Source organism: Ambystoma mexicanum, chromosome 2p, assembly GCF_040938575.1.
Source record: "Ambystoma mexicanum isolate Mex_15411 chromosome 2p, UKY_AmexF1_1, whole genome shotgun sequence".
NCBI classification, from domain to species: Eukaryota; Metazoa; Chordata; class Amphibia; order Caudata; family Ambystomatidae; genus Ambystoma; species Ambystoma mexicanum.
The window spans coordinates 955,372,732-955,395,281 of NC_090923.1; the positions used below are offsets into that span (position 1 = coordinate 955,372,732).

Consider the following 22,550-nt stretch of genomic DNA (forward strand, 5'->3'; position numbering starts at 1 on the left):
TTTTTTTTGTTTTTTTAAAAACCCATCCCTCTGCATATATCTCTCAAACCCTGAACTAAACAGAACCATACCTCTAAAGCAAAACAAACCGCATGCACTACACCGCAACATAAACCACACAGCTTCACACAATAGCACATGAAGGTTTTCAACCAAAAAAATACACCCAGCTCAGCCAACAGTGTAAACCGAACTGAAGCAACCAACCAGCACATCGCAACTCTTGTTCTTTCTCACGCACTGTCCTACTAATTTACCCTACCCTCTTGCCTTTCAGAGCCGCCTGAGAGCCAGGGGACCACTGCAGTGGTGACAGTGCACAATATAAATATCCTTTACAATTAATACGCAAGCTGAAAATGGCAGCGAGCTGCATTACACATTTCTCCCAAGAAAAATGATGCATTGCAACAGCAAAAAATAAATGCACTGTTAGTGAAGACCACATGGCAAGAGAACCAACTAGGGTGAAACATTTTAAAGCATCTTAGTAAAACACGAGCCACCAAGAACATCTTGTAGAAATTCAGGTTGGGATGCCCAAAAAGGTCATGCGAAACCAATTGCACAGCTTACCTCGACTGATCCTCTGTTTCTCGCCAGACAAGATTCCCGGAGTGTCGATGATACTGATGCTGTCCAAAACAGGATTTGGTAACTGCGCACACATAAACCTGCACAAGGAAATTGAAACGTAATGAATAGCAGCTAACATACTACACCTTGGCACTCAAAACTGACATCGACCCTTTCTCGCAACTACCCCGAGCACCTGAAGGGGCATTCTACACAGAGGAAATGCAGGCTCCCGTTCAAACACAAACATCCATAATCACGCTTTCACATTCGGGCACAGAGTGCGCTCAGTGGACATAAAGGTCAATAACAGCAGGAAGGAGCTTCTGTCATTAACAGCAGACAGTGAGATGGGGAATTTGTTTCTTTCTGTTCAACTTCGGCGGTTTGTGTCTGCAAGTGCTCATGGAGTGGCGCAATTTGCAAGCATATTTATTTTCCCCAGAGTGTTAAAATGCAGCTTGATATTAAATGCACACATGTCGTGTGTTTGTACACATGAATGGCTGTGAGAAGATTATTCACAAATCTAAGAACTTGTTTGAAGCCAGACTTATTTGCTACACAACTGATTGGGCCTCATTACGAGTTTGGAGGCAGCCATGCCCTGGCATGGCTGCCTCCAAACTCGGCTCCAGGTTCCCTGAATGGGGCAATACCGGGCCATTCCGACCATGGAGGGCCCGGTATTTCCCCTTTCAGGGAACCCGGACCTTCCCCATTCGAGCCCCCATAGGGCTGAAGGGGGTGGGAGCCAACAACGGGCCCGTTGTTAGCTCCCTGGTCCTCTTGCGGGGCCCGCTCTGGACGTCTGGTAAAACCAGATGTCCAGAGCGGGTCCGACAAGGGGACCTCCTAATAGGGCAGAATGGGTTTAATGGTGCCAGCACCATTACCGGCGCAGATGAACCCATTCCGCCCGCCTCGTAATGAGGCCCATTGTGTCCTATTCTTTTTAAAGTTTAATAATGTTTTGGCTACATGTCCCATATTTTACACTCGTGCTAAACGAAAAACATTTTTACTCCTACAATTTAATTTACACTCCATTAACACCATAGGTCAACTACCTCAAAACCTTATCTGGGGCACGAATTAGTATGTAATGTCTAGTTTAAACATCCATCAGACCTGAAAATGGAGTTCATGTGGGTAAACCTACTTTCAATGGTTGGTGGCAGCAATAGTATTGCTCGGGGATGAGTGAATGTACACCAATCACAGGGGTCGCAGCCTCTTTAAAATATTCAAGATTAGATGTAAAACCTTCAAAACCTGACTCAAGCCTGTACAAGCACTCTTACAAAACAATCAAATAGTTGCATTTGCAAATCAAATAGAAACTCTGCAAAACGGGTCCCTGTAGTGGCAATCCGGCAGCTATTACACATTTATATGTAGCTCATCATGCAGGAATTCTCAACGTCTAAGCACCGAGTATTTCTAGCTCAGTTAATACTTTACTGACCTCTGAAGGATGTGCGGGTACCTCTGGCCAGGCAACAAAGCTATGCCATACATCCCTTTTCTATGTTAGGCTTCAGGAGTGCATGCTCTCCTTCAATGTTACGACTGTTCTATGTGAAAGATGAGTCTACTGCAGGGACCAATTACTTACCGGTTCTCCGTGTGGGTATATTCTACCTTGCACTGATCCACTCCACCCATTCCAAATTACGAATTATTGTATTGCTGCGCCCATGTTAATCTTTTCCGTTTGTGTGCGTGAAGCCCGAACGGCTCCTATTCAGGTTGACCTGTTCCATGTGATGAAGCTTTAAATGGCTTATGCTGCTGTATCACCTATTCTTTGCACGATAACGATTTCCATAGTTTTAACTTTGTGCATGTGTCGGCTGGATGTCAAATACAATTTACACTGTTGTGAAGAAAATATATATTTTTTTAAAACGACTGAAATCACATTTACTCACAAATTTTAAAAATAGAAGTAAAATAATCTTATCTGGAGCACTGGCAATACCTATTCCAAAGAAAAAATATCATGCCAGATCCTGGTATAAAACAAAGTGAAAAGGACCTAACCAAACCCAGATAAGAACTGAACAGATCCACATAGGTACAAATGATTTATGCAATTAAGAAACCCTAACTGAAGCCACAAGGACCTTTGCAAGATCAACAAGAAGGCCATTTCCAACCGAGAGGATCCTTCCAACTCACAATCCAAGGCTGGGACACCACAAGAGATGATAGTAACAGGAACTCAAAAGAGGCATATTCCCAATCACTGACACTGGAATAGGATGATATCCACTGGTTAACAGTAGAAAAAAAACCCTCCAAGATACGCTCCACCACCGGGACTTGTGGTTGTGATAATTTACGAAACATCTAAAAAGGACACAGTAACAGACCAAGATACAAATGAGCACAGCAGTTTCAAATCAAACATGTAAAATTCCAGCTGTTAGCAACATTCACTGGAATATACAAGGACTGAAATCTCATGTTTGAGAAAAAAATGTAACAAAGGAATTTGAGAAGAAAAAAAAACACACAATAGCAATCCATTACAAGACATGGCCCAGCTCCACTGCAATGTGTTCTGCTTGGAGGGATTGCAGGCATCAGACTTCGATCCCACTCGATGAAAATCAACAAATAAAACCACAGAAATTATCAATTGTATGAACATATGGTGCGGGACTAAACTAGACAGACACCTAAAACCAGTAAAGAGGCTGGAGACATGCATTACAATTTATTGAATACCAAACCAGACAAGTATCTATGAGCACTACACATACATGCCATGTGCCAGATACCCGACAACTACCAAAAGAATTCTCCAGAACAGAGGCAGAGAGCACTCCTCCCCTCTACAATTTGTATACATCCTGATGCGTGGCGCTCTGAACACTAGAACAGCCATGAAAAGACTGCATTTCAGATAAAAGCCCTTACCTAAGTGCCACGCAAGGCAAGGCACTAAGAATCTACATACTACACAGAAGAACAGGGCACCCACTTAGACAACGCACATAAAGCTTTCATCCAAGCAAGCACTTCTTTAGTTGCACGATCATTGAAATAGTATCGAAAGCATCAATGCATTCATTATCAGTCCCACATCATACTACAACCCAACCATGCTCTATCTGGATACATTGACAACAGGAAAGTTCGGGTTGAAGATAACACGAAAGCTATGGCAACAGAACCCTATATACAGCTATACAATCCTCTGCACAACCAAATGAGTACAAACCAACAACTGACTGAAGACACTGGACAAAAAGTATAGTCACAGCTAACATCTAGAAGACACCATCTCCTTGAATAAATACAAAATACATTTTAAAAAAGGGCACATGAAGCTCAGCCACAGCGAGGAAATCACAAAAAACCACAACAGAACGCCTGCTTTAACTCAATGCACTTAAATACAGAGCTGAGCCAACATATAAAAAAGAAAATCAAAGTCACCATGAAAGTCATAACGAAGGGGGGAGGCGGAGGAATACAAAACATGTTTATTTTTAAAAAATGGAGCATCCATGACACGGGTAAAATGTCGACTTAGACCCGATAGTAGGAAATATATGGGTACAGACTCTGGTTTGGTCTCCCAGGTCTTTGGCCATCCCGGCTATCATGAGCTTCTGAAGCCTTGCCCACAACATTCTTAGGATTACCCAAGCACATGTCAATCCCCTCACACGCCCTAACTTTATAAATGCACTCAGCATCTCAACTCATCTTCTAGCATTCGCTTAAATAACCTTCCTCCCCGTTTCAAATGCACACCATACTATTATCTCTTGTATCACACCATTTTCCAGGTCCAAGACTTCCAGCAGACAAGGGCAAGCGTTCACTGGGAGGGACTGAATGCTCCTTAACTTGGACATGGTTTACCTGCTTTAAGACCACTATAGGTGTGAACTGGCTCAGTATTAAAAAAAAAAAAAAACTAACATTAACACGAAGAAAAAGATGATCAACACCACCTCTCAGAGCTCTATAAAGAAAGAAGGTAACCAACAGCAACCCAAAAAGACATCAACTGGTTGCACAAGCTTGAAAGTGTGACAAAACATATTCAAAACCCCTTCAATGACATTCAACCATAGCAACCCTCAAAAGGGCACCTGAGCAACCTTGAATCGAAATGGTCAAATACAGCACCACCAAATTACTATCAGCATCACTGAAGCTGTTCAGTTTAGTACTCAGCTCTGGGTAGTTAACCCAAAATATGGCAGAGGCTGCCGATCACCCCTCTATACAAGCAGCTATCTAGATTAAAACAATTAATGGGGTATGTAGCAGCAACCTAGGAAAAATGTTTTGTGTTATCCTGAAAAAGAAAATCCGGAAGTAGATCAAAGCCATACACTACACACATTCTAGTTTTCACTGGGACGATAGCAGCCAGAGACTAGATAGGCTCAAGCGAAGACCAGTGAGGCAGTGCAGGTGGGAGGAAAAGGCCCCAACCACACCCTTACTGGCAAGCAGGTAAGTTGGGAGGGTGGGTTCAAGTTGCTGTGGGGGACAGGGGGGGAGGGGAAGTAGGATGGGAGCGGGTGGACATTCCTTTCACAGGGTTCCACCATTTATTTCTTTATGGCTCCCCGGGAAAGGAATGCAAGTTGGTGTGCCAATACGGTTCGAAACTGTTTCTGCTCATGTTCTCAAACAACTGATTGGCTGATAACCCTCCGAAAGGTGCAAATAAATAAATACATCTATAGGGCGCAAAGTATTTGCATGCTTCACAGACTTCAAAAGGATGGACTCAACATGGTGTACAGGACTGTTCCCAAAACTTGTAAAAAGTAATAATGCTCGAAAAATAAATATTAGAATGAAGCTTTACAAATAAAAAATAAATGAGGACTGACCATTTCAAAAAGACAGCATGACAAAATGTTGCCTTAACCAAATTCTATTAAATATCTACAAGATTGACTCAGCAATCTTGTGCAATCACTTAAGACAAGTCACTGCCATTTCAGACTAACATAAGCCATGCAAGATCAGTCTTAGTCTATACTGATGATCTAGTTACTTAAAATCAAGGACTACAGCAAAGCCTGATCATAATAAAAGAATTACTACAAAGTGTGTTGCCTGAACGTAAACAAAGCGAAGACCAACACAATGATCTTACAGAGAAAACAAAACAAGAAGCAACCAATACCAAGTCAAGCCAAAAAGTAAAACGATCAAAATGCATCCAAATTCACCTACAGAGGAATAATATTCAAGGCGCCATGAAACGTTATCAGTCATGAAATGCCGGCCACAAAATGCCACATGAGCCTTCAAGGCTATATAAAAAAGGTAAAGCAACTAACCCTGGGTGAAACTCTGAATTTACTTAACTGCAATAAATTCTATATTCCTGTAGGGCAGTAGCAACGAAAGGTAGGCACTTGCTCTCAAACCCCAACAAGATAAACCCCTCTTGCCCCCTCCTCCAAACACAAAAGCTACACATATACAAGAATCAGACTTGACCCTGCCACAGAAATTGAAATAGTCTGGAATCACTCCAATAACACCCATTATGAAAGGCTCTAAAAAGACACCACTCACCGGGAAGCTCAGGCAGACAACATGGAATATCAATGGGTGCCAAAAAAATATAAGAGTAAAAAACCCATAGGAAAGGCAGTGAATGATAAAATGCAGGGTCAGTGACGAGCTATGAAACTGCGAGGGGCCGGCTTATGCATTCTTGGAAAGTAGGGCAAGACCGCATCTGCCAACAATGGGACATAAGGCTTAGGTAACGTTAAGGTGGGGGAGGGGCGAAGAGGGGAGAAACAAAGACCCTTTCACTCAAACTGCCCTAAATATGAGAACACATAATATGACGAATCTTTCTAGAAATATCAATACATTCACAAGGATCAAAGACCAGCAAAATATTCAAAATCCTGGTAGTAAAACTAAAGAGACAGAAAATGTAGCCAAGTACCTGGAAGCCAGCACACCATCCTGCAATTCGAGATCCAGCCAAATTGCAAGTCTTGACAATGCTTGTAATTCTACGAGTCATGCCACTAAAGCATTAATGACCAAGCAGGAACCAAGCAGTGTCCAGGCTGGTTCTTAGGATACTTTACTGGTCATAAATCTTAATGGGTTAATCAGAAGGCCACTCTGGTTTGTGCATTCAAATAGTCACTGTTAGATTATTTCAACATTCTATGTTTAAGACAGAAGCCTACGGTGCAATTGGCCATTTAGGCAACTTTTGATGTTTGAGATTCCAATGCTGTGCATAAATCGCTGCTATTTGACCAAGGTATTGAAGCAAGGTAAACATTGTACAGTATAGCCATTGCATTGAAGCCACGTGCTTTTTAAAAGTATAGCCACTGTAATTAAGCTAGGTACATTTTAGAGTATAGCCACTGCTGCCGAGTATAGCCAGTGCTGCACCTCAGTAATTGTATCACTACCCTAATATTACCACTCTACTTGGCTACCATTAAGTGGAACCTAGTTGCCTCTAAAATTCGACATCTGCTCCAATTCTTGCTGCTCTCTGAAGTTAGAAATTGTGTTAAACCCATGTGCCCACTGACGTTTGAATTTAGACATTTTGGCCGTCACTGCTCAATTCTTGCTGCGCTCTAAAGTCAAACATTGCCTTGAACTCAGGTGTTTGCTAAAATTGATCTTGCTGCGTTGCGGCGTTCTGAAGTTACAAATTGTGTTGAACCAGGTGCCCACTGACGTCCGATACCTGCTCTACATCTTGCTGTGCTCTGAAATGAGACACTGTTTGCCACTGCTTTAAATGCTGCTGCATGGTGAAGTGAGACATTGTGTTGAATGCAGATGCCACCTCAGAAGTGTGATATCTGCCGCAAAGCTTGCTGCGCTCAGAAGATGGACCGAGATGAGTCCAGGTACCCACTGGGGTTTGCAGCTGATTTTAGATCTTGCTGCACTCAGAAGTTAGATATTGTGTCGAGTCCCGTTGCCCTCTGAAGTTTATCTGCTCTAAATCTTGCTGCACCCTGAAAATAGACATGATTGTTAATGCTTTAAATCATGCTGCACTGTAAAGTTAGACCTTGTGTGGAATACGGGTGCCCTCTGGGGTTCTCCACTGCTCTAGAACTTGCCACGCACCACATCCCTGCAAAATATCCCTGTGGCAGTCTGCCACAACACATAGGTAAGGGACCTCATCAGAGCAATAAGATTATACGCTGAATTTAGATAATACTGTCTTCCATCACAGTACATGCTTCATCCACAACAACCCTAAATCAGGATTGGTTTCATTTTGACTTTAGTTGTGCCGAGTTAAACCACACTGTATGCCCTCCCACAGCACAGTTTGGACAATAGGCTGGTTGCCACTGTGATCCTGAAGCTCCCAAGCGGGAGGATAGCTCAGGAGCAACGCACTAGCCTTTGAAACAAGACGATGCGCAGCAACACAGGTTCGATCCCTGGGTCCACGATTAGAAATCTGTGTATTAAGCGCGTTATAAATAACCAATTACAATTACGAGACAATCTGAAATACAACCACCAGAGGTAACTTTGCCACTGTGAAGCAGACAACTACACAAGAACCCATAAAAGAAGACCAAACCATCAACAGAATACAACAGAATAAAACCAATCTAAGTCAGCCATTCATCAACACAAGGGGATCAGGAGACTTAACAAAAAAAACGGACAGAAATACAACCACCAGAGAGACTTCCTCCTCTGCGAACACCATACAGCTGCAAAAACACAAGCCCCACGAGACTCCAGGACCGAGATACGACCATATACAAATATATACATATCACAAATCCAAAACAGAGGCACAACGATCACAGCAAGGCAGATGTGTCTGCTGTCCATTAAATATTGTAAGCCGGTTTTGACATAGGTTTTCAAACCAAAAACTGCGTACATATCTTGCTTTAGAACTCCTGAGCTTGCAATTTAAGTGATCGCCCATGTATGGATTCAGCTGCCCACTTGTGCTTCCAGAGCAAGTTTTAACATAGCCTAGGAACAGCTGCGAAAGAGTATGTGGACCCCTGGCCGGAAGGCTTAGCCAGGGTTAAAGACCTTTTTGAAAGACTACACTAGCTGTAAAATGTATAAAGGATTTCCTTTGAATGGGGGAGAGCAGACACAGATAATGAGATGTGGTTGCCATGGTAAATTGTACGACCATGTGGAGATAGCTGCAGCTATATAATAAAACCTGTGTCTCTGAGAATAAGAAATTCTGTTCCAGGTGTTTCACTTTGTGCTTTAAAACCATTTTCTGAATACAGGCAGGAATACAAATAAGTATTTTCCCACAGATGCCACTGTACATTGGGTCACACCGATTTAAACGGAAACCAGGAAAGCCTCAAAAGACACCAATCTTGGTCAGTTATTTCCTGGTCTCCACTTAGGAGGGCATCTGCCAGCTGGAATATACTACAGTATATCACAACCCAACTGTCTCCGAAACGCAGTCTACAACTTACAGCCAGTGAGGCTGACACCACTGTACAATACAGCAGACAATCCCACCACTAACTCAAAGTAAAGAGAGCGACCCTGGAGGGCACCTGCACCAGGACTATACTGCAAACCCAAACCCCAGAGTAGACATGCCACAATATAAGGAGGACCACGAAAGGCAATAGAAATAGGAAGGAAACCACAACCCTGCAAGACGGAAACCACCAACCAGAATTTGCAACACAAACCCACATACCACCTGCAGACACCACCAAACGGACTAAGGCTACGGACTAAAAAAAGAACAAAAACAGTATATTTCGCATTACCTCTCCAACTATAACCCTACCACAACGGAAAACAACCCACAAGCAAGGACCCAAGGAAAACTGGAACCCAACAGGACGCCAAACCTCACATCGCAGAACAAAGCAACTTGGAAGACTTTCAGAAGGACCCCAACAAGAATTAGAGCCAAAAATTTGAATCCCCAACATAACCAAAGACTAATGTACAAAGCAGAACAAAGAAACCCTTCCATCAATTTAAAGGAGCTTCTCAAAGAAGAAACAGAGGCCCCAACTACAAGATCAGTGAACAGCCTCATCCAAGAGCTGTTAGGACTAACTCCCAGGTATGCCAGAGGGCCACTAGGAGTTTGCAGACTCTCGGAAGGCCTTAAACCATCCACAAGACAAACGGAGGACTCCGTCAACAGCAAGTTCAAACTCTGGTTTATAAAACAAACAAAACCAACAGGGATCAGCACAGGGACAGAAGATACCCATGGACAGCTCAACTTCTTCTGGCTCTCAAGCCAGTTTTGATGAAGAATTGCGTCACTGCTCTGTCACTACCCAGGCCTTTCTCCAAAAACCTATCGACATCTGGCATTGGCCATCAGGAGCCCAATAACCTACATGATCGGCTACATATGTTATTCTACTTGCTCTCCCATGTCAGGTGGCTGGCCTGGTCCACACCCAAGTCACTATCAATGTTGCAGTGTGAGGGTTTTACCATTGGTTCCTGCCAGTTGCTACCCACCCGTAGGATACTAAACTGATTGGCTAGGGCCGACGCCCCCAGGCCTGGGATCTGCAAAAGGTTCTCAGCTCTTGGTGTACCTTTTCAAGGTAATAAGAATGACTGTCTGGATTGTAACTTGTGTGTACCACCTTAGGCTATGAGAATGTTTGTTTGCACTGTGCAACACTTGCCTCACATTGTAACATCTTTGTTGCGGTCTCCTTTCTGGTAGCGCGAGATCGGCTCTTTCTCAGCGCCAATTGCTGTCCATTCTCTGTGTCGGCTTGGTCACGTGTTGGAAGACCATGATTTGGAGCCGTGCATGTACCTCTGAATCATGAGGAATTATTTGCGTTTATTGCTGCTGGTGCTACTGTCTTTCAGGGAATGGAATGTCATCCGTATCTTGTGGCCTTAGCAATGGGCCCGGTCTCACACGTTCTGCTCTGTTCATCCTGAACTTAGCTCAGCCTTTGCTGGGAGACCTGTGGCCTGCTGTAGTTTTCCTAAACTATAATGTGGTGTCGACAGGGTTTGTGCTATTCTATATTCTCCATAGGTTAGTCATACTTGCTTCGGTCAGGTCCCATCGGTGCTCCTGCAGTTCCATAAGGTTATTCGCATTTAAGCATCTGCAAGCTTTGCTAAGGATCTCTTGCTTCTTGCAGTTTCGGCATTGCTGCGTTTAGCTAATGACAAAATTAAAAAAAGCAATGAAAGTATGTATATGCATCTATCCTCCATCTATAGAACTGTATGATCAGGTTTTGTGTATTCAAGTGCATATTTGTGTCCTGAAGTGCGGATGGCACATGTGCTTCAGGTCTACAGCTGCTAGGTCGTGGTGTCTCGAACACAGTCAGCAACATGGTTTCTTGGCGCTTTAATCAATATTGTTAATTGAGGTGTCTCTGGTTGCAGCCTGGGGCTCCTTGACCACTCTGGGGTAGATTTGTACCGCGCCTGGCAGGTAGGGCTGGCTGAGGGGATACCTCGACATTTGTCGACCATAGATCCACTGGAAATTCGTCCAAAATACAATGGGTGGTCTTCCTCCGTGTCATGTATTTCACAGGAGGGGAATGAGGGGGGGTAAACTTCCCCATCCCTCTTCAGAGCCTCAGGAAAAGAAAAGACGCAAGAAAGGATAGGCAACAATAAACAAAAGAAAACACGTACACTACACTGCAGCCTACTGATCACCACCTGATCCCATACACAGTCAACTCCCAAACTGCATATTGCACAAAAACACAATACTGCATTCCAAAAAGAAACCAACCTCACGCGATCCCCCAAGTGATCCATGCCCACCAGGCTTCTTCAAAAGACCTCCTCAACCACAGAACCTCAGCATCATACTTCCTGCTATTGATGAACCGATCCCTAAACAAAGTACCTAAAAACTTCAAATCTGCATAAACAGGAAGTGCAGAAGATCCCACCAACTACAGACATATAATCAAATCTACCCTACCCAGCGAAACTATTGGAGAACCACATCTACAAAATCCTACTCAACCACGTATAAACCAGCCAACAACTACGCAGGAGGATGCATAACTCCTCTTCAAGATCACTTCAACCCAAGACCCCAATACCACCCTCAACAAATGCCTCACAGACATCTACACCTGGATGACCATCTATCTTAAATTAAACACCCAACCCCCGGATAACGGCCTGACCACCAGGCATTGGAACCCAACCAGAAGCATATGCCGTGATAAAACAACCTGGAATACTCACGGACAACGGACTCACTACAACCACAAGTCAACCCAAAGTTAATGTTAAAGGATATTTGTACAGCGCACTTTCACCACCGGAGTGGTCCCCTGGCGCTCTGGCTTATCTGAAACAAAGGGGGTAGGTTAGTGTTGTGTTAGTAGGACAAAGTTTGGAGAACAGCAAGGGAGCTGTGAAGTACTGTTGGCAGCTTTGGTAACACTGTTCGCTGAGCATATTGGTGTGTTATTCGGTTCAGTCTGTCATGTTCTGTTTGGGGGTCTGTGTGCTGTGGTTGTTGCAGGTGTGGTGAAGTGCGTGCGGGTTGCTACAGCTTTAAGAGGTGTGGTTGTGTTTGGTTAGAGTGAGGTGTGTGATGAATAGGGTTTTTAGTAGTTATAGCAGTTATTATAGCAAAGAAATGCTTCTACATCCTGAACTAATTACCTCTCCCTCCCACACAGAACCAGCACAATTATCTCCTTAGTATTACCAAGAATTCACTATGCGAACAGCCTCTACCTTAGAATGCCAGCCCTGATGACATCACAGGATGTGATGTTATTTGACCCATCCCTTAGTGACATCACTGCAAGCTATGTAACAACCTTTGACCCCCCCTTGACAAAAACAGTTGCATCATATAGCATTGTTCCCAAGTACACTATGAAAAATAGGTTTACAATATCACTATAATGTAACAATAACAGTACACATGGGGATTCGTTCTTGTATGAAATTTTATTAGTGTGTGTGTATAGGCCCATATTATCAAACTACTGTGAATGCAAGCAGACGTCAAAGGATTATGATGTGATATTATATAGCACTTCTGCTTAAGCGCTTCATATAGAACAAATATACATACAATATCACCCTAGATGTGTTGGTACTCATTCATAAACCTCAGAATGATGAATGCAGAGTTGGACTTGCCGGAATTCTAGCCTGCAGATCAAACACATCGCAGCAGCGCTTACCGGCTATAGCTATCTTATCAGCTATAGTAAAATTAGCAATTGCATATGTGAATGTTTACAAAGTCCGAAAGTAAATTACAATCTGTAATGGATGCCAATGAGATTTAACAGCAGGCCAGTTCATCTGCAGGTCTGGTGCAAAGTTGGCCACATGTCAAGCCTGCGCGCATCTACTTTTCAGGCTTCAGAGGTTGGCAAAATACATACCATTGGGAGGGTTCATAACTATTAAAATAAAATTGTACCGCAGGTAAAGCAGCGCACTCACATGCCATACTCTGGGCACTTGTTACCTCATACACGCAAACAAACATGAACAGCATGTCAAGGTGCTAGGAAAGATTAACAAAGCATTCATTGTGGCACAATGAAATCAATGTCCACTTTATGTGCTATGGTCAAACATTTCTAAATTGTACACAAACTTTTAGGCATAAGGATTTTGTCAAGTCACCGAGGACACAGATGGAATGTCTTGTGATGATCGTAGAGGCTACGGCAGAAAAAACATGCTATAACTGCAACTTAGAAAAAGCAACATATACAGTCCAAAATGCATGCTTATTCCAAGTGCTTTTTGAAAGTTTTTGTCTGCATTGTGAATTTGAGGTATTTAAGAACAGACTAAACCAGTAACTTGCCCCTGAAGTGTGCCTGAAATAAACCTTTAAGGAGTCTAGAAATTATTGTATAGACTTCCAGAAAAACAAAATGTGTTATTCCTAGGGTTACTGCTCAAAGTGTTAAACTGGTTGCACAAGTGTTCTTTTTTTTGGAGTGGCCTGAACAAGAATGCCAGCCACTCCAGAAACAACGCCGCATGGCGCTGGCCACAGCGCAGGAGCTTCCATTTAAAAGAAAGATTTTTTTTTTTTTTTTATAGAGTAGCAAGGAAGACCAAAGCGATAGCAGGTGCGATCCCCAAATGACATCCTTGAATACTCCAGGATACTAAACGGAAGAGACCAAAAATCACACCAGCCCCGATATGCCTACAATGGCTCCCAGAAGAAAAAGAAAAAAAAAAAAAAAACAAACATTCACTTCAAAGCCCTCTGCATTTGCACAAATCGCTACACGAACAAAGAACCCAATTCCTACAAGCCAAAAATCAACCACTGCCAAACCCAAGATCAAGCAAAGACCTCCAAATCGAAATGAAAAACTAAAAAAAGGAAATTGAGGAGCCACAGTCTCCAGTCTAATTGCCAATCTATGGAGCTCAATCCTGAATGAAATAAGCACGACCGAGGAGCACCTTACCTTCAGAAAATGACTGAAAACGTGGCTATTATACTCACTGAGACCAGCATAAAAAAAAAATCGGGCTCCTCCCACAACTAACTGCAGACCAATGACTCAAAGAACAGTACGGATCCTGGAACTAACAATAAAACAACCACACCGTACTAACCACCCCTGCTCCTCACCCCGCGCCAGCATACCTCACACAACCCAATAGGCCAGCCCTACCACTCACAACCCACACACCCACCAAAAGAAGAAATTGCTGCAAACAACCAAGACACTGGACATTGCCCCTCTGGACACAATAACCCCAGTGCGCACTATCCAAACACTCAAGAGCCGACAGGCACCAATGCCAGTTTCTGCAAGCACTTCTAGAAGAGCACAGACCCTGGAGACCATGCAAATAGTAGCAGTGTGTGTTATAAATCAACATAACTGCTACCGAAGTTTTGGACATCCCTAATGGAATTGAGTGGCGGTCCCAATTCTTTTGGTCTTTCAGATAACATTCTATGGGCAGTTACATCCAATGTTTAGAACTAGTTTTACTTTCGTTCATCGCTAGTTACCCCAATGCCCAGATTTGTGTTCCGATGAATGAAATCTGGGACACTAACCAAGAACCAGATCAGACTTGCTTAGGACCAATCGTCTGTGGTATCATGCCTTTCAAAGGGGGAGGGGGTGAACACAAGGCATAAGAGATCACCATCCCCAACCATCCCCAACCATCCCCAACCATCATCCCCAGGGAACATTAGGGGTGAACTGCTGTGGACAGAGGCCTCAACTGCTGGTTCCACTGAAACTAGGACCCTGGTCCTTGGAGGTAAACGCTCCCCTGTAGGTGCCAGACAAAATCCCTGGAATAGGAGTGCAGAACATAAGGACTGAATTGGTCCTTAAGCCCCTGGATTGGGACTCCCAGCAACCACAGAATCATTGAAGTGAACCACTGCAATACTGGTTTGGGCAGCAGGTTATTGCAAGGGAATCACCAGTGTCATATTGACTGATGCTCAAGGGCCTCAACACCTCACTCAACACCAGCTCTGCTTCCGAGATCTGCCAAACCTTATAGCGTCCAACTCTACCTCACCACCTGGTCATTTTCTTAGAGCTCCAAGCAGATTCGGTACCCAGAAGGCTTGTTGTGCCTGCCAAGTCCCCTGGCTACAGGAAAATGCGCAACTGAGGCCATACAGTCTTCTAGCACCGCTGACCAGACATTGCCTTCCTTCTCAGGTTCTTCCACTCACAAGCCACCACTGCTCCTGAACAGCACTAAATCATTGGACCGGGTGCAGTTACTCTGACTCAGTGCCAGCCAGATGTCTGATTAGATGACGAGTGTCACCACTGTTGAGCCACAAATACAAGAAACAAAAAAAAAAAACAAAAAAAATAAAATAAAAAAAAACAAACACCTTACAAGGTGATGAGGCCCTGTCCACTTTCAGGACCATAACGTTTATTAAGCCTTCCCTTCCTTCCTCTACCTTGTACTGCAAGACGTATCCTTTGAACAGTGACTTTATGCCAATCCTGTGCTTGAACACTGATGCTCATCTAGCCAGAGTGCCCTTTTCACAAAATGTCTGCATCCCCCGTTTGCCTAGCATTTTCTGATTGGTTTGTTTGCATTTTATGGCTTGATCAAAACTTTAGAGAGCCTTGATGCGACGTTTTTAGTTTGGCTTATTGTACTTAATTTGTTTGGGTTGCTAGCTCAGACCCAACCCCTCCCGACTAGTATAGCCTGAACTCAGCCTTCACTAGTAAACACGGCGAAGGAGGTATACCTTTCGGCTGTGCCCTTTGTACCTTTATGATTAAGATCACTGCTGGGCTAGTAGTAGTGTGGGGCCGTGTTTAGGACCACTCATTGCTTTATTCCTGCAGAAAAGTCATTTTGTCAGAGTCTCACTGGTTATCCCACCAACCCACCCCCCCCCCCCCAAATAAAAGAATTAAAAAAATATAAATATAAAAAAAATCTGAAAAGAAAAAGAAATCGCATCAACTTTACAGCTTTGTCCTGCATCTGAACCATTTGGAAAAAATCAGTCGGGTCATCAGTAACCATAACTAAAGCAGTCTAGAATCTAGGAGAGTCGGGACGGCCCGCTTATTCCAATCCAAGTGCAGACTCTGTCCCATGGTACATTCTTAAGTGGACTAACGACTCTGGTCCTCGACATAAGCTTGTACTGCTTCAGTTACAGTTTTCCTGCTAATGTGACCAGGAATGGGATGTTTGAGATCGGTCTGAAGTTTGTTAAATAGCAAGGCATAGATTAGTTTTCAAAAATTGATAGGCAGAGTTTGCCAATTAAAATGTTCTTGATTAGCAAACATACCATTTGATTATCAATTTTCTAATATTTTTTAATGTCACCAGACGTTATTTGCACCAAGACATAAAAATCAATTTTTTGTATCGCTGAGGTAAGACATTAGTGACATGAGTCAGAACTTGCAACATTCCACTAGACATGCAAGTTGAGTAACTTAGTTTACATACTCGACCGAAGAGAAATGCACTCGTCCCTTGGCAACGTATGACAACAAATGTAAATAAGCTTTCTGTAAAATGGTGCATGCGTTGGCACTGCTGCTACCATGAGGTTGTCCATGCACAGTGAAACTTGACATGCACTGCAAACAAGTAAATGTTAAATAAAACTTTCAAACATCCCCTGCAAATAGTGCTCACCCTTCATAAAATCTCCTCGACTAAGCAAGCAAGTAGACTTCACAAGACCTGGATGAGCGTTTGCAAAACGTAAAAGGTTAGCTGCATGAATGGAGATCCAAATAGATATGATAAAAGGCTCTCAAAACAGTTTGTCCAGCGCTCTCCCACAGGTGCTAGTATATAAAGCAATCATTCATAGAGCAAAGTGAGCTCTGGAGGCCAACTAAAGTGTATGGTAGTGCAGTAGATCTATGTACAAACTGGAAGGAACTACTTTGTGTAAACTTCTAGTTAACTTTGTGAGTTCATTAACCCCTTAAGTGCCATGGGTATTTCTCCCCAGCCAGTGCCAGTGCCTTTTTTGGCGATTTCGGTATGTGGCCATTCAATGGCTTGTAACCTTTGTTACATGAGGTATCAAGGCCAAATTTGGCTCCTTTCCCCCCCCCCCCACATGTAGGCGGTCGTAACGCCACCCAGGAATGCTAGGTTGCGGGGGGGGGTAGAAAATAAGCAAAAAGGGCAAAGATTTTGGATTTCTTTAAAAAAAATGGCAATAAATTGATGTACATAGAAGCCTGTGGTTTTTTCCTTGTAAGAGCTAGGAAAAAATGGTTTGCTGTGCTGGATTCCCCAATTTCCTGGCTTTCAGGAACAGGTTGAATGGAAACGAAATAAAATAATTTTGATGTGGTTATCAACCGTTTTGAGAGAGGCAGGCGATTTTGGCCATTTTTGCCAATTGGACATGCATGGACGGAATGGAAGAAAAAGGGTAGGAAAGCCGAATTGGAGGACAGAAAGGCAAGTATTTCTGAAAATTAGACAAAATTCCAAGTTTCCGAATGGGTGATTTGTGTAGGTCAGACAACAACTAGGTAGGGGAAACTGCCATAGATTGGGGGGAAAAGCGGGAAAATGACCGAAAAAAAAAAAAAGGTATGTGTTGGCTTGGTACGGCTATGGCTTCTAAGAATTTTGAGAAAAGCAATGCTCTGCTACATTTTTTTGTAGTGTTTTACAAAACAAGCAATACCACAAGCCAAACACTGAGCCATGGTACACAGGAGGTTTACGCTCACGGCCTGAACAGACGCATTTAGCATGTGTAAATCAGGAAAACCAATGTGGTGAGGAATGGCAAGCATACATTTTTTGAAAGAGCACAGGCAGACCTTTTCAAGGGAAGGAGAATTGTGCAGGTTACAAAAGTGTATAGTGCCTAAAGCAGCGACTAAATGTAGGTCACATTTGGGAAATGAAAGGGTTGTGTGACAAAGGCCGCCAGCAAATGGGTCAAAACGTTATGAAAACCACACAAACACATGGCCTACTGTCCCGCGTTCCCACAGGTGTCCCGATGAAAACGGTACCTCACATGTGTGGGTGGACCTACCTGGCCGTCAAGGGGAAAGCCTAAAACACAAGTAACCCCAAGTATGTTTTCAGACCGGAATTTGAGACGCTCTGCCGACCAGCACAACATACAGATATGGGCCTCGGGTGTCCAAGCCACCAGGGAAAACAGGGAACCCCATGCAGTTCAGAAAAGAGGACACCCGTGGGAATCCGCAGAGGTATGATATGCCCAAATCGGCCCAGAATTTATTACCCAGACACCCCCGCAAAGTCCGAAATGTGGGGAAAACGCATTTTCCGCACATTTCGCTCGGCTCACCCATTGAAACACGCCCCCAATAACACATGGCCTACCGTCCCGCGTTCCCACAGGTGTCCCGATGAAAACGGTACCTCATGTGTGGGTGCACCTACCGGGGGCGCAAAAGGAAACGGGTAACCCACTGGTAACCCCAAGCCTTTCGCCACTGCCCATTTTGTTCATGTGGGCAACCTACAGATTTGGGCATAGGGTGTCGAAGCCAGCAAGGAAAACCGGGAACCCCATGCATTTTCCAAAAGAGGGCCATTCTCACTGACATTCAGATCAGAAGCTTTTGGATAAAGCAGGCCAGCAACCACACAAGATGGGTATAATTAACATGTTTACCAAATCATGGAGAATGACCTGGAGATTAATGTAGAATGCAACTGTATCGTCTTTGAACCTAGCAAAAGTGGATGGCAGACTTAATTGTCCTGATCAATAGGTCAATTTCCCTCTCCCCCAAACCCCATCCATTCACACCCCCAACCCCGCCCACTTTCCTCCCCCCTCACTACTCTCCCAACCAACTGAACCCTCCCCCACATTCACCCCCCAGGGCTTTAGGCAGACCCTAAATGGTCTGTCTTCTATTTTTTTGCTGCTGGGTTATGGCGTGAGGAACCTCTCCAGCTATGTACAAAATCTGTGTGCCAGTAGTGGAATATCAGGAAAACATGTCTCATTATGTGACCCATAACTATACGAAGTTCACGGGTTACAAAATAGCTTAATGCTTATATACAATAGCATTGCTGGATCAGAGCAGGGGCTGAATTGTAAAACTGATGTAGTAGGGTTCTTGGATTGAATGATTGACAAAAAAAGCCATCGTGTCTTTACATCACAGCATGGCTCAGAGTAAACGTCCATAAATGTGATTATAGCATCAGTGAAAACTGCTTTCTGAATAGATGTCCTTTGCAGCGATTTGTTTCTGCAATTGTGACCCCAGCCTCGTTAAGGTATAAAAACACATGGATTAAAAATGTTTTTTTTTAAAAACTCTTCTTGCACACATTCTAGCCTATCGAAACCTAAATCAATTCGGGGGACACCTCAAAAGAGGGAAAAGAGATGAGGGTTTGGCTTTGTAGAGAGGCTGGCGTTCCCACAGGAGCAGAGGCATTTCAGTTCATATTAAGTGCGGCTCCTTGTAAATCAAGCTCTCCACCCATCTGAAGAGCCTTTCTTTCGTAAGAACAATACCGTTCTAAATGATAAAAAGCATATGAATAAAAAAAGCATACAATCAAATTAACTCCCCGAGATGCTTTATTGCAAGTCGTAGAGTTAAAAAATGAAATGTTCACCTGAAGCGCAGTCACCCATGCTCTGTCTTGGTACAGGTCCTCCAGAATTGTCCCTTTGGCAAACTGAAAGATACAGCTTCCCATCCTCCTTCCAGAAGTGCCCGACTCTTTCTATCCTAAAGCAAATTAGCCCCCCAAACCCCCTTTGAATGCTCCTAAAAATTGGCTTGTGCTTTACAAATTCACTTGTGTGACAGTCATATTAGTTAACGCCTCGTCCGCACTTCTCAGAGGATTGCTGGGACAAGAGCAGACCACCTGCGGGGAGATTCTACCTTGTCGCAGTAATTGGGATGCCCTAAAGATCCGCCATGTACACCAACCATGCATGTTTTAGGTTACCAAAATTAGGTGCTGTTCAGTGCATGCAGAGTAGTTTTCCCCCCGGCACCCATAAAACCAAACCCTCATCGATTAGTTAAATATACATCTCCACTGGAGTAGAGACCTGGTCGCAAGCCACCGCTTCTACTACTACTTTTCAATGAATCTACTGGTGAGGTCCGTAATGCGGTCTCAGGGTGTGTAAATAACACAAATAGTATCAATCTAAAAACTGCAGTCTCCACAGCAGCCAGCAAAGAGACAGCGCCTTGGTGCAGAGTCGAATCACAGAAATGATTGAAGGTATATATTTCTATAATCTCAATACCATCCCACATTAAATTGATTTGCTGCAGGCCAGCGTGCCCAACAACTCAGTAGCAATTCATCTACCTTTTGATGCTTCCGAGAGGCTGTAAAAACCTATAAATAAAAATCAAATAATTAGGGTACCTCTAGATTCTTGTAGGCATTGCCACGATCCGCCTCAAGTGCAAACCTTTGCTACGTGATGTTTTTTGTAGCAAAATCAACGGACATTTTTCATGGAAATAACTGACAATGACGTTTGAACCGGAGCATAGGTTTATTTCGATGCCCCCTCACCTAATCATTCACCCTCCGCCTAGTGTACCATCTTCCCTCAACCAGCTTACCGACTAAAATATTGCCTTGGTCCTCGCCTGTGCAAATCCTACCACCACCCCCCCACCCGCCCCCATCATTTCCTTCTTCTCAAATACTATCCCACTAACAGCATTTGCTTCCCTTTCTCACTTGTCTTTTTTGACCTCCGTCTGTATCCCTTTTCCTTCCCAACTTAATCATTCTCCTTATGAAGAAACCCTCTTGGCCCAGCACTCACCCCCCTCCAACTTAACCCTGTGTCAATTCTCATTTTTTGAAAGGACTGTGTCTAAATTGCTTGCCTCAAATTACATTATACTTCCCCATAACTCCTTCAATCTTGCTTCCCTCCTCTCTGGCCACCATCTCAAGCTCTCCCTTACACTTACTGATCTCAGCTGCTTTCAATATTGTTGACCTTCCTATTCTTCTGTCCTCGCTCTCCTCTGTTGGACTTTCAAGCCCAGATCTTCAGTGGTTTTATTCCCATCCCTTCAACCGTTCCTACTCTTTTCTTCACAGCCTTTATGATGACTGCAAGGCTCTGTACATGAACTGTTAGTGTTCACTCTACACTATCCCTCTTTCCACCACGATTAAACCATTCAATCGTATGCCACTTACACCGCTTCTCAGATCCTCTTCCAATTCTCAACATTGTACTGTGTCATCCTGTCTAGCACTCATCCAGTCTTGGAGGTGCTCACATTTCTTACACCTTAATCCCTCCTTGACCAAAATTCTCTTGTGCTTGCTTCTTCCCCCTCAAAGTCATCTCGTCCCTCCCTCGGTTCTTCCCCTTTCTCCATTTGCCATAATCCCCTTAGTCAGTTTAACTCCTTTTTTCTCCTCTGCCCACATCTGTGACTGTCACATTCAAAATCTTCGCCCTTCTAGCATTTTACACCACTAAAACTTTCATTTCTTGCCTCATTTCCTCCCATCTGGATTACTGCTCAATTCTGCTGCTTAGTCTTCCTTCTCATCTCACCCGTCTTCGCTCAGTCTAGAACTCTGCTATCCATCTCCTGTTGCTATTCCCTGCTCCCTCTTCTAAATTTTCCCCCTCTGTCCATTTCACTTTCTTTGCATCATTCCTCCAAGTTTCCTTTTTACTCATCCTCTTAGTTCACAATCTCTCCATTCATCTGCGGTTTCCAAAACATTTTGTGCCCTTTCCCTTCTAGCTACAAAAATTGGAGAGTCTTGCCCCTTTCAATCCAGTCCTCCTTATTTCGTGTTCTCCAAACCAGTCTTAAAACCCATTTTCCCCCTCTTCCGTTTAGGATTTTATTGCCATTAGGGCCATTGCTTAATTTAATGGCTTTGCAGTGCTTTGGTGAAAGCACTACAAACATAAATTGTGGCAAGGTCTGGTATCTAACACCAGCCATATGATATGGGCACCTTCTCAGATCATAGCAAAGGATGGCAACATGAGGGAATAAGTTGGCAACAGCTGATAAAATGCACGTACACCAGGGCACATAACTGACATTAAGAGCTACGCAAGCCACAAGCGTCATAGGCTTTTGTAGTACAGGCATGCAACACAGCCAGCCCCGCCCTTTGTACAACAACTGCACTCGGACAACATTAAATTACTCCATTATACTCGTCCCCAAGTAGATTGCCATGCAAGTATGGCACTCAACAGGCCATACACTAGATTTCTCTTTTCAGGTATCCAGTTCATTCGCCTTGCACCTAGTCGAAGGACTCCAGTCACTTCTGGGATTGCCCAGCCCACTGTCAGATTTCTCTCCTTAGTCCCAGTTTATGGTAACGCTTAATAGACAAGTCAGCTTCCAAGTTTAAAAAAAAAAAATAAAATATACTGTGAGGAAAGAATCTTAATTGGTTTATCAGAAGTCCCTCTGCTGAAATGATCTAGCAGTGACTATTTC

At 43.6% G+C, this 22,550-nt stretch overlaps 1 protein-coding gene across 1 annotated transcript in view; it reads right to left on the bottom strand.

The window, feature by feature from the left end:
* Positions 1-22,550, bottom strand: part of EHD1 (EH domain containing 1) — a 243,041-nt gene that overhangs the window by 163,739 nt on the left and 56,752 nt on the right. The window contains exon 2 of the mRNA XM_069644742.1: positions 577-674. Coding sequence (XP_069500843.1) covers positions 577-674 — 98 coding nt within the window. The remainder of the gene's footprint in view (positions 1-576; positions 675-22,550) is intronic.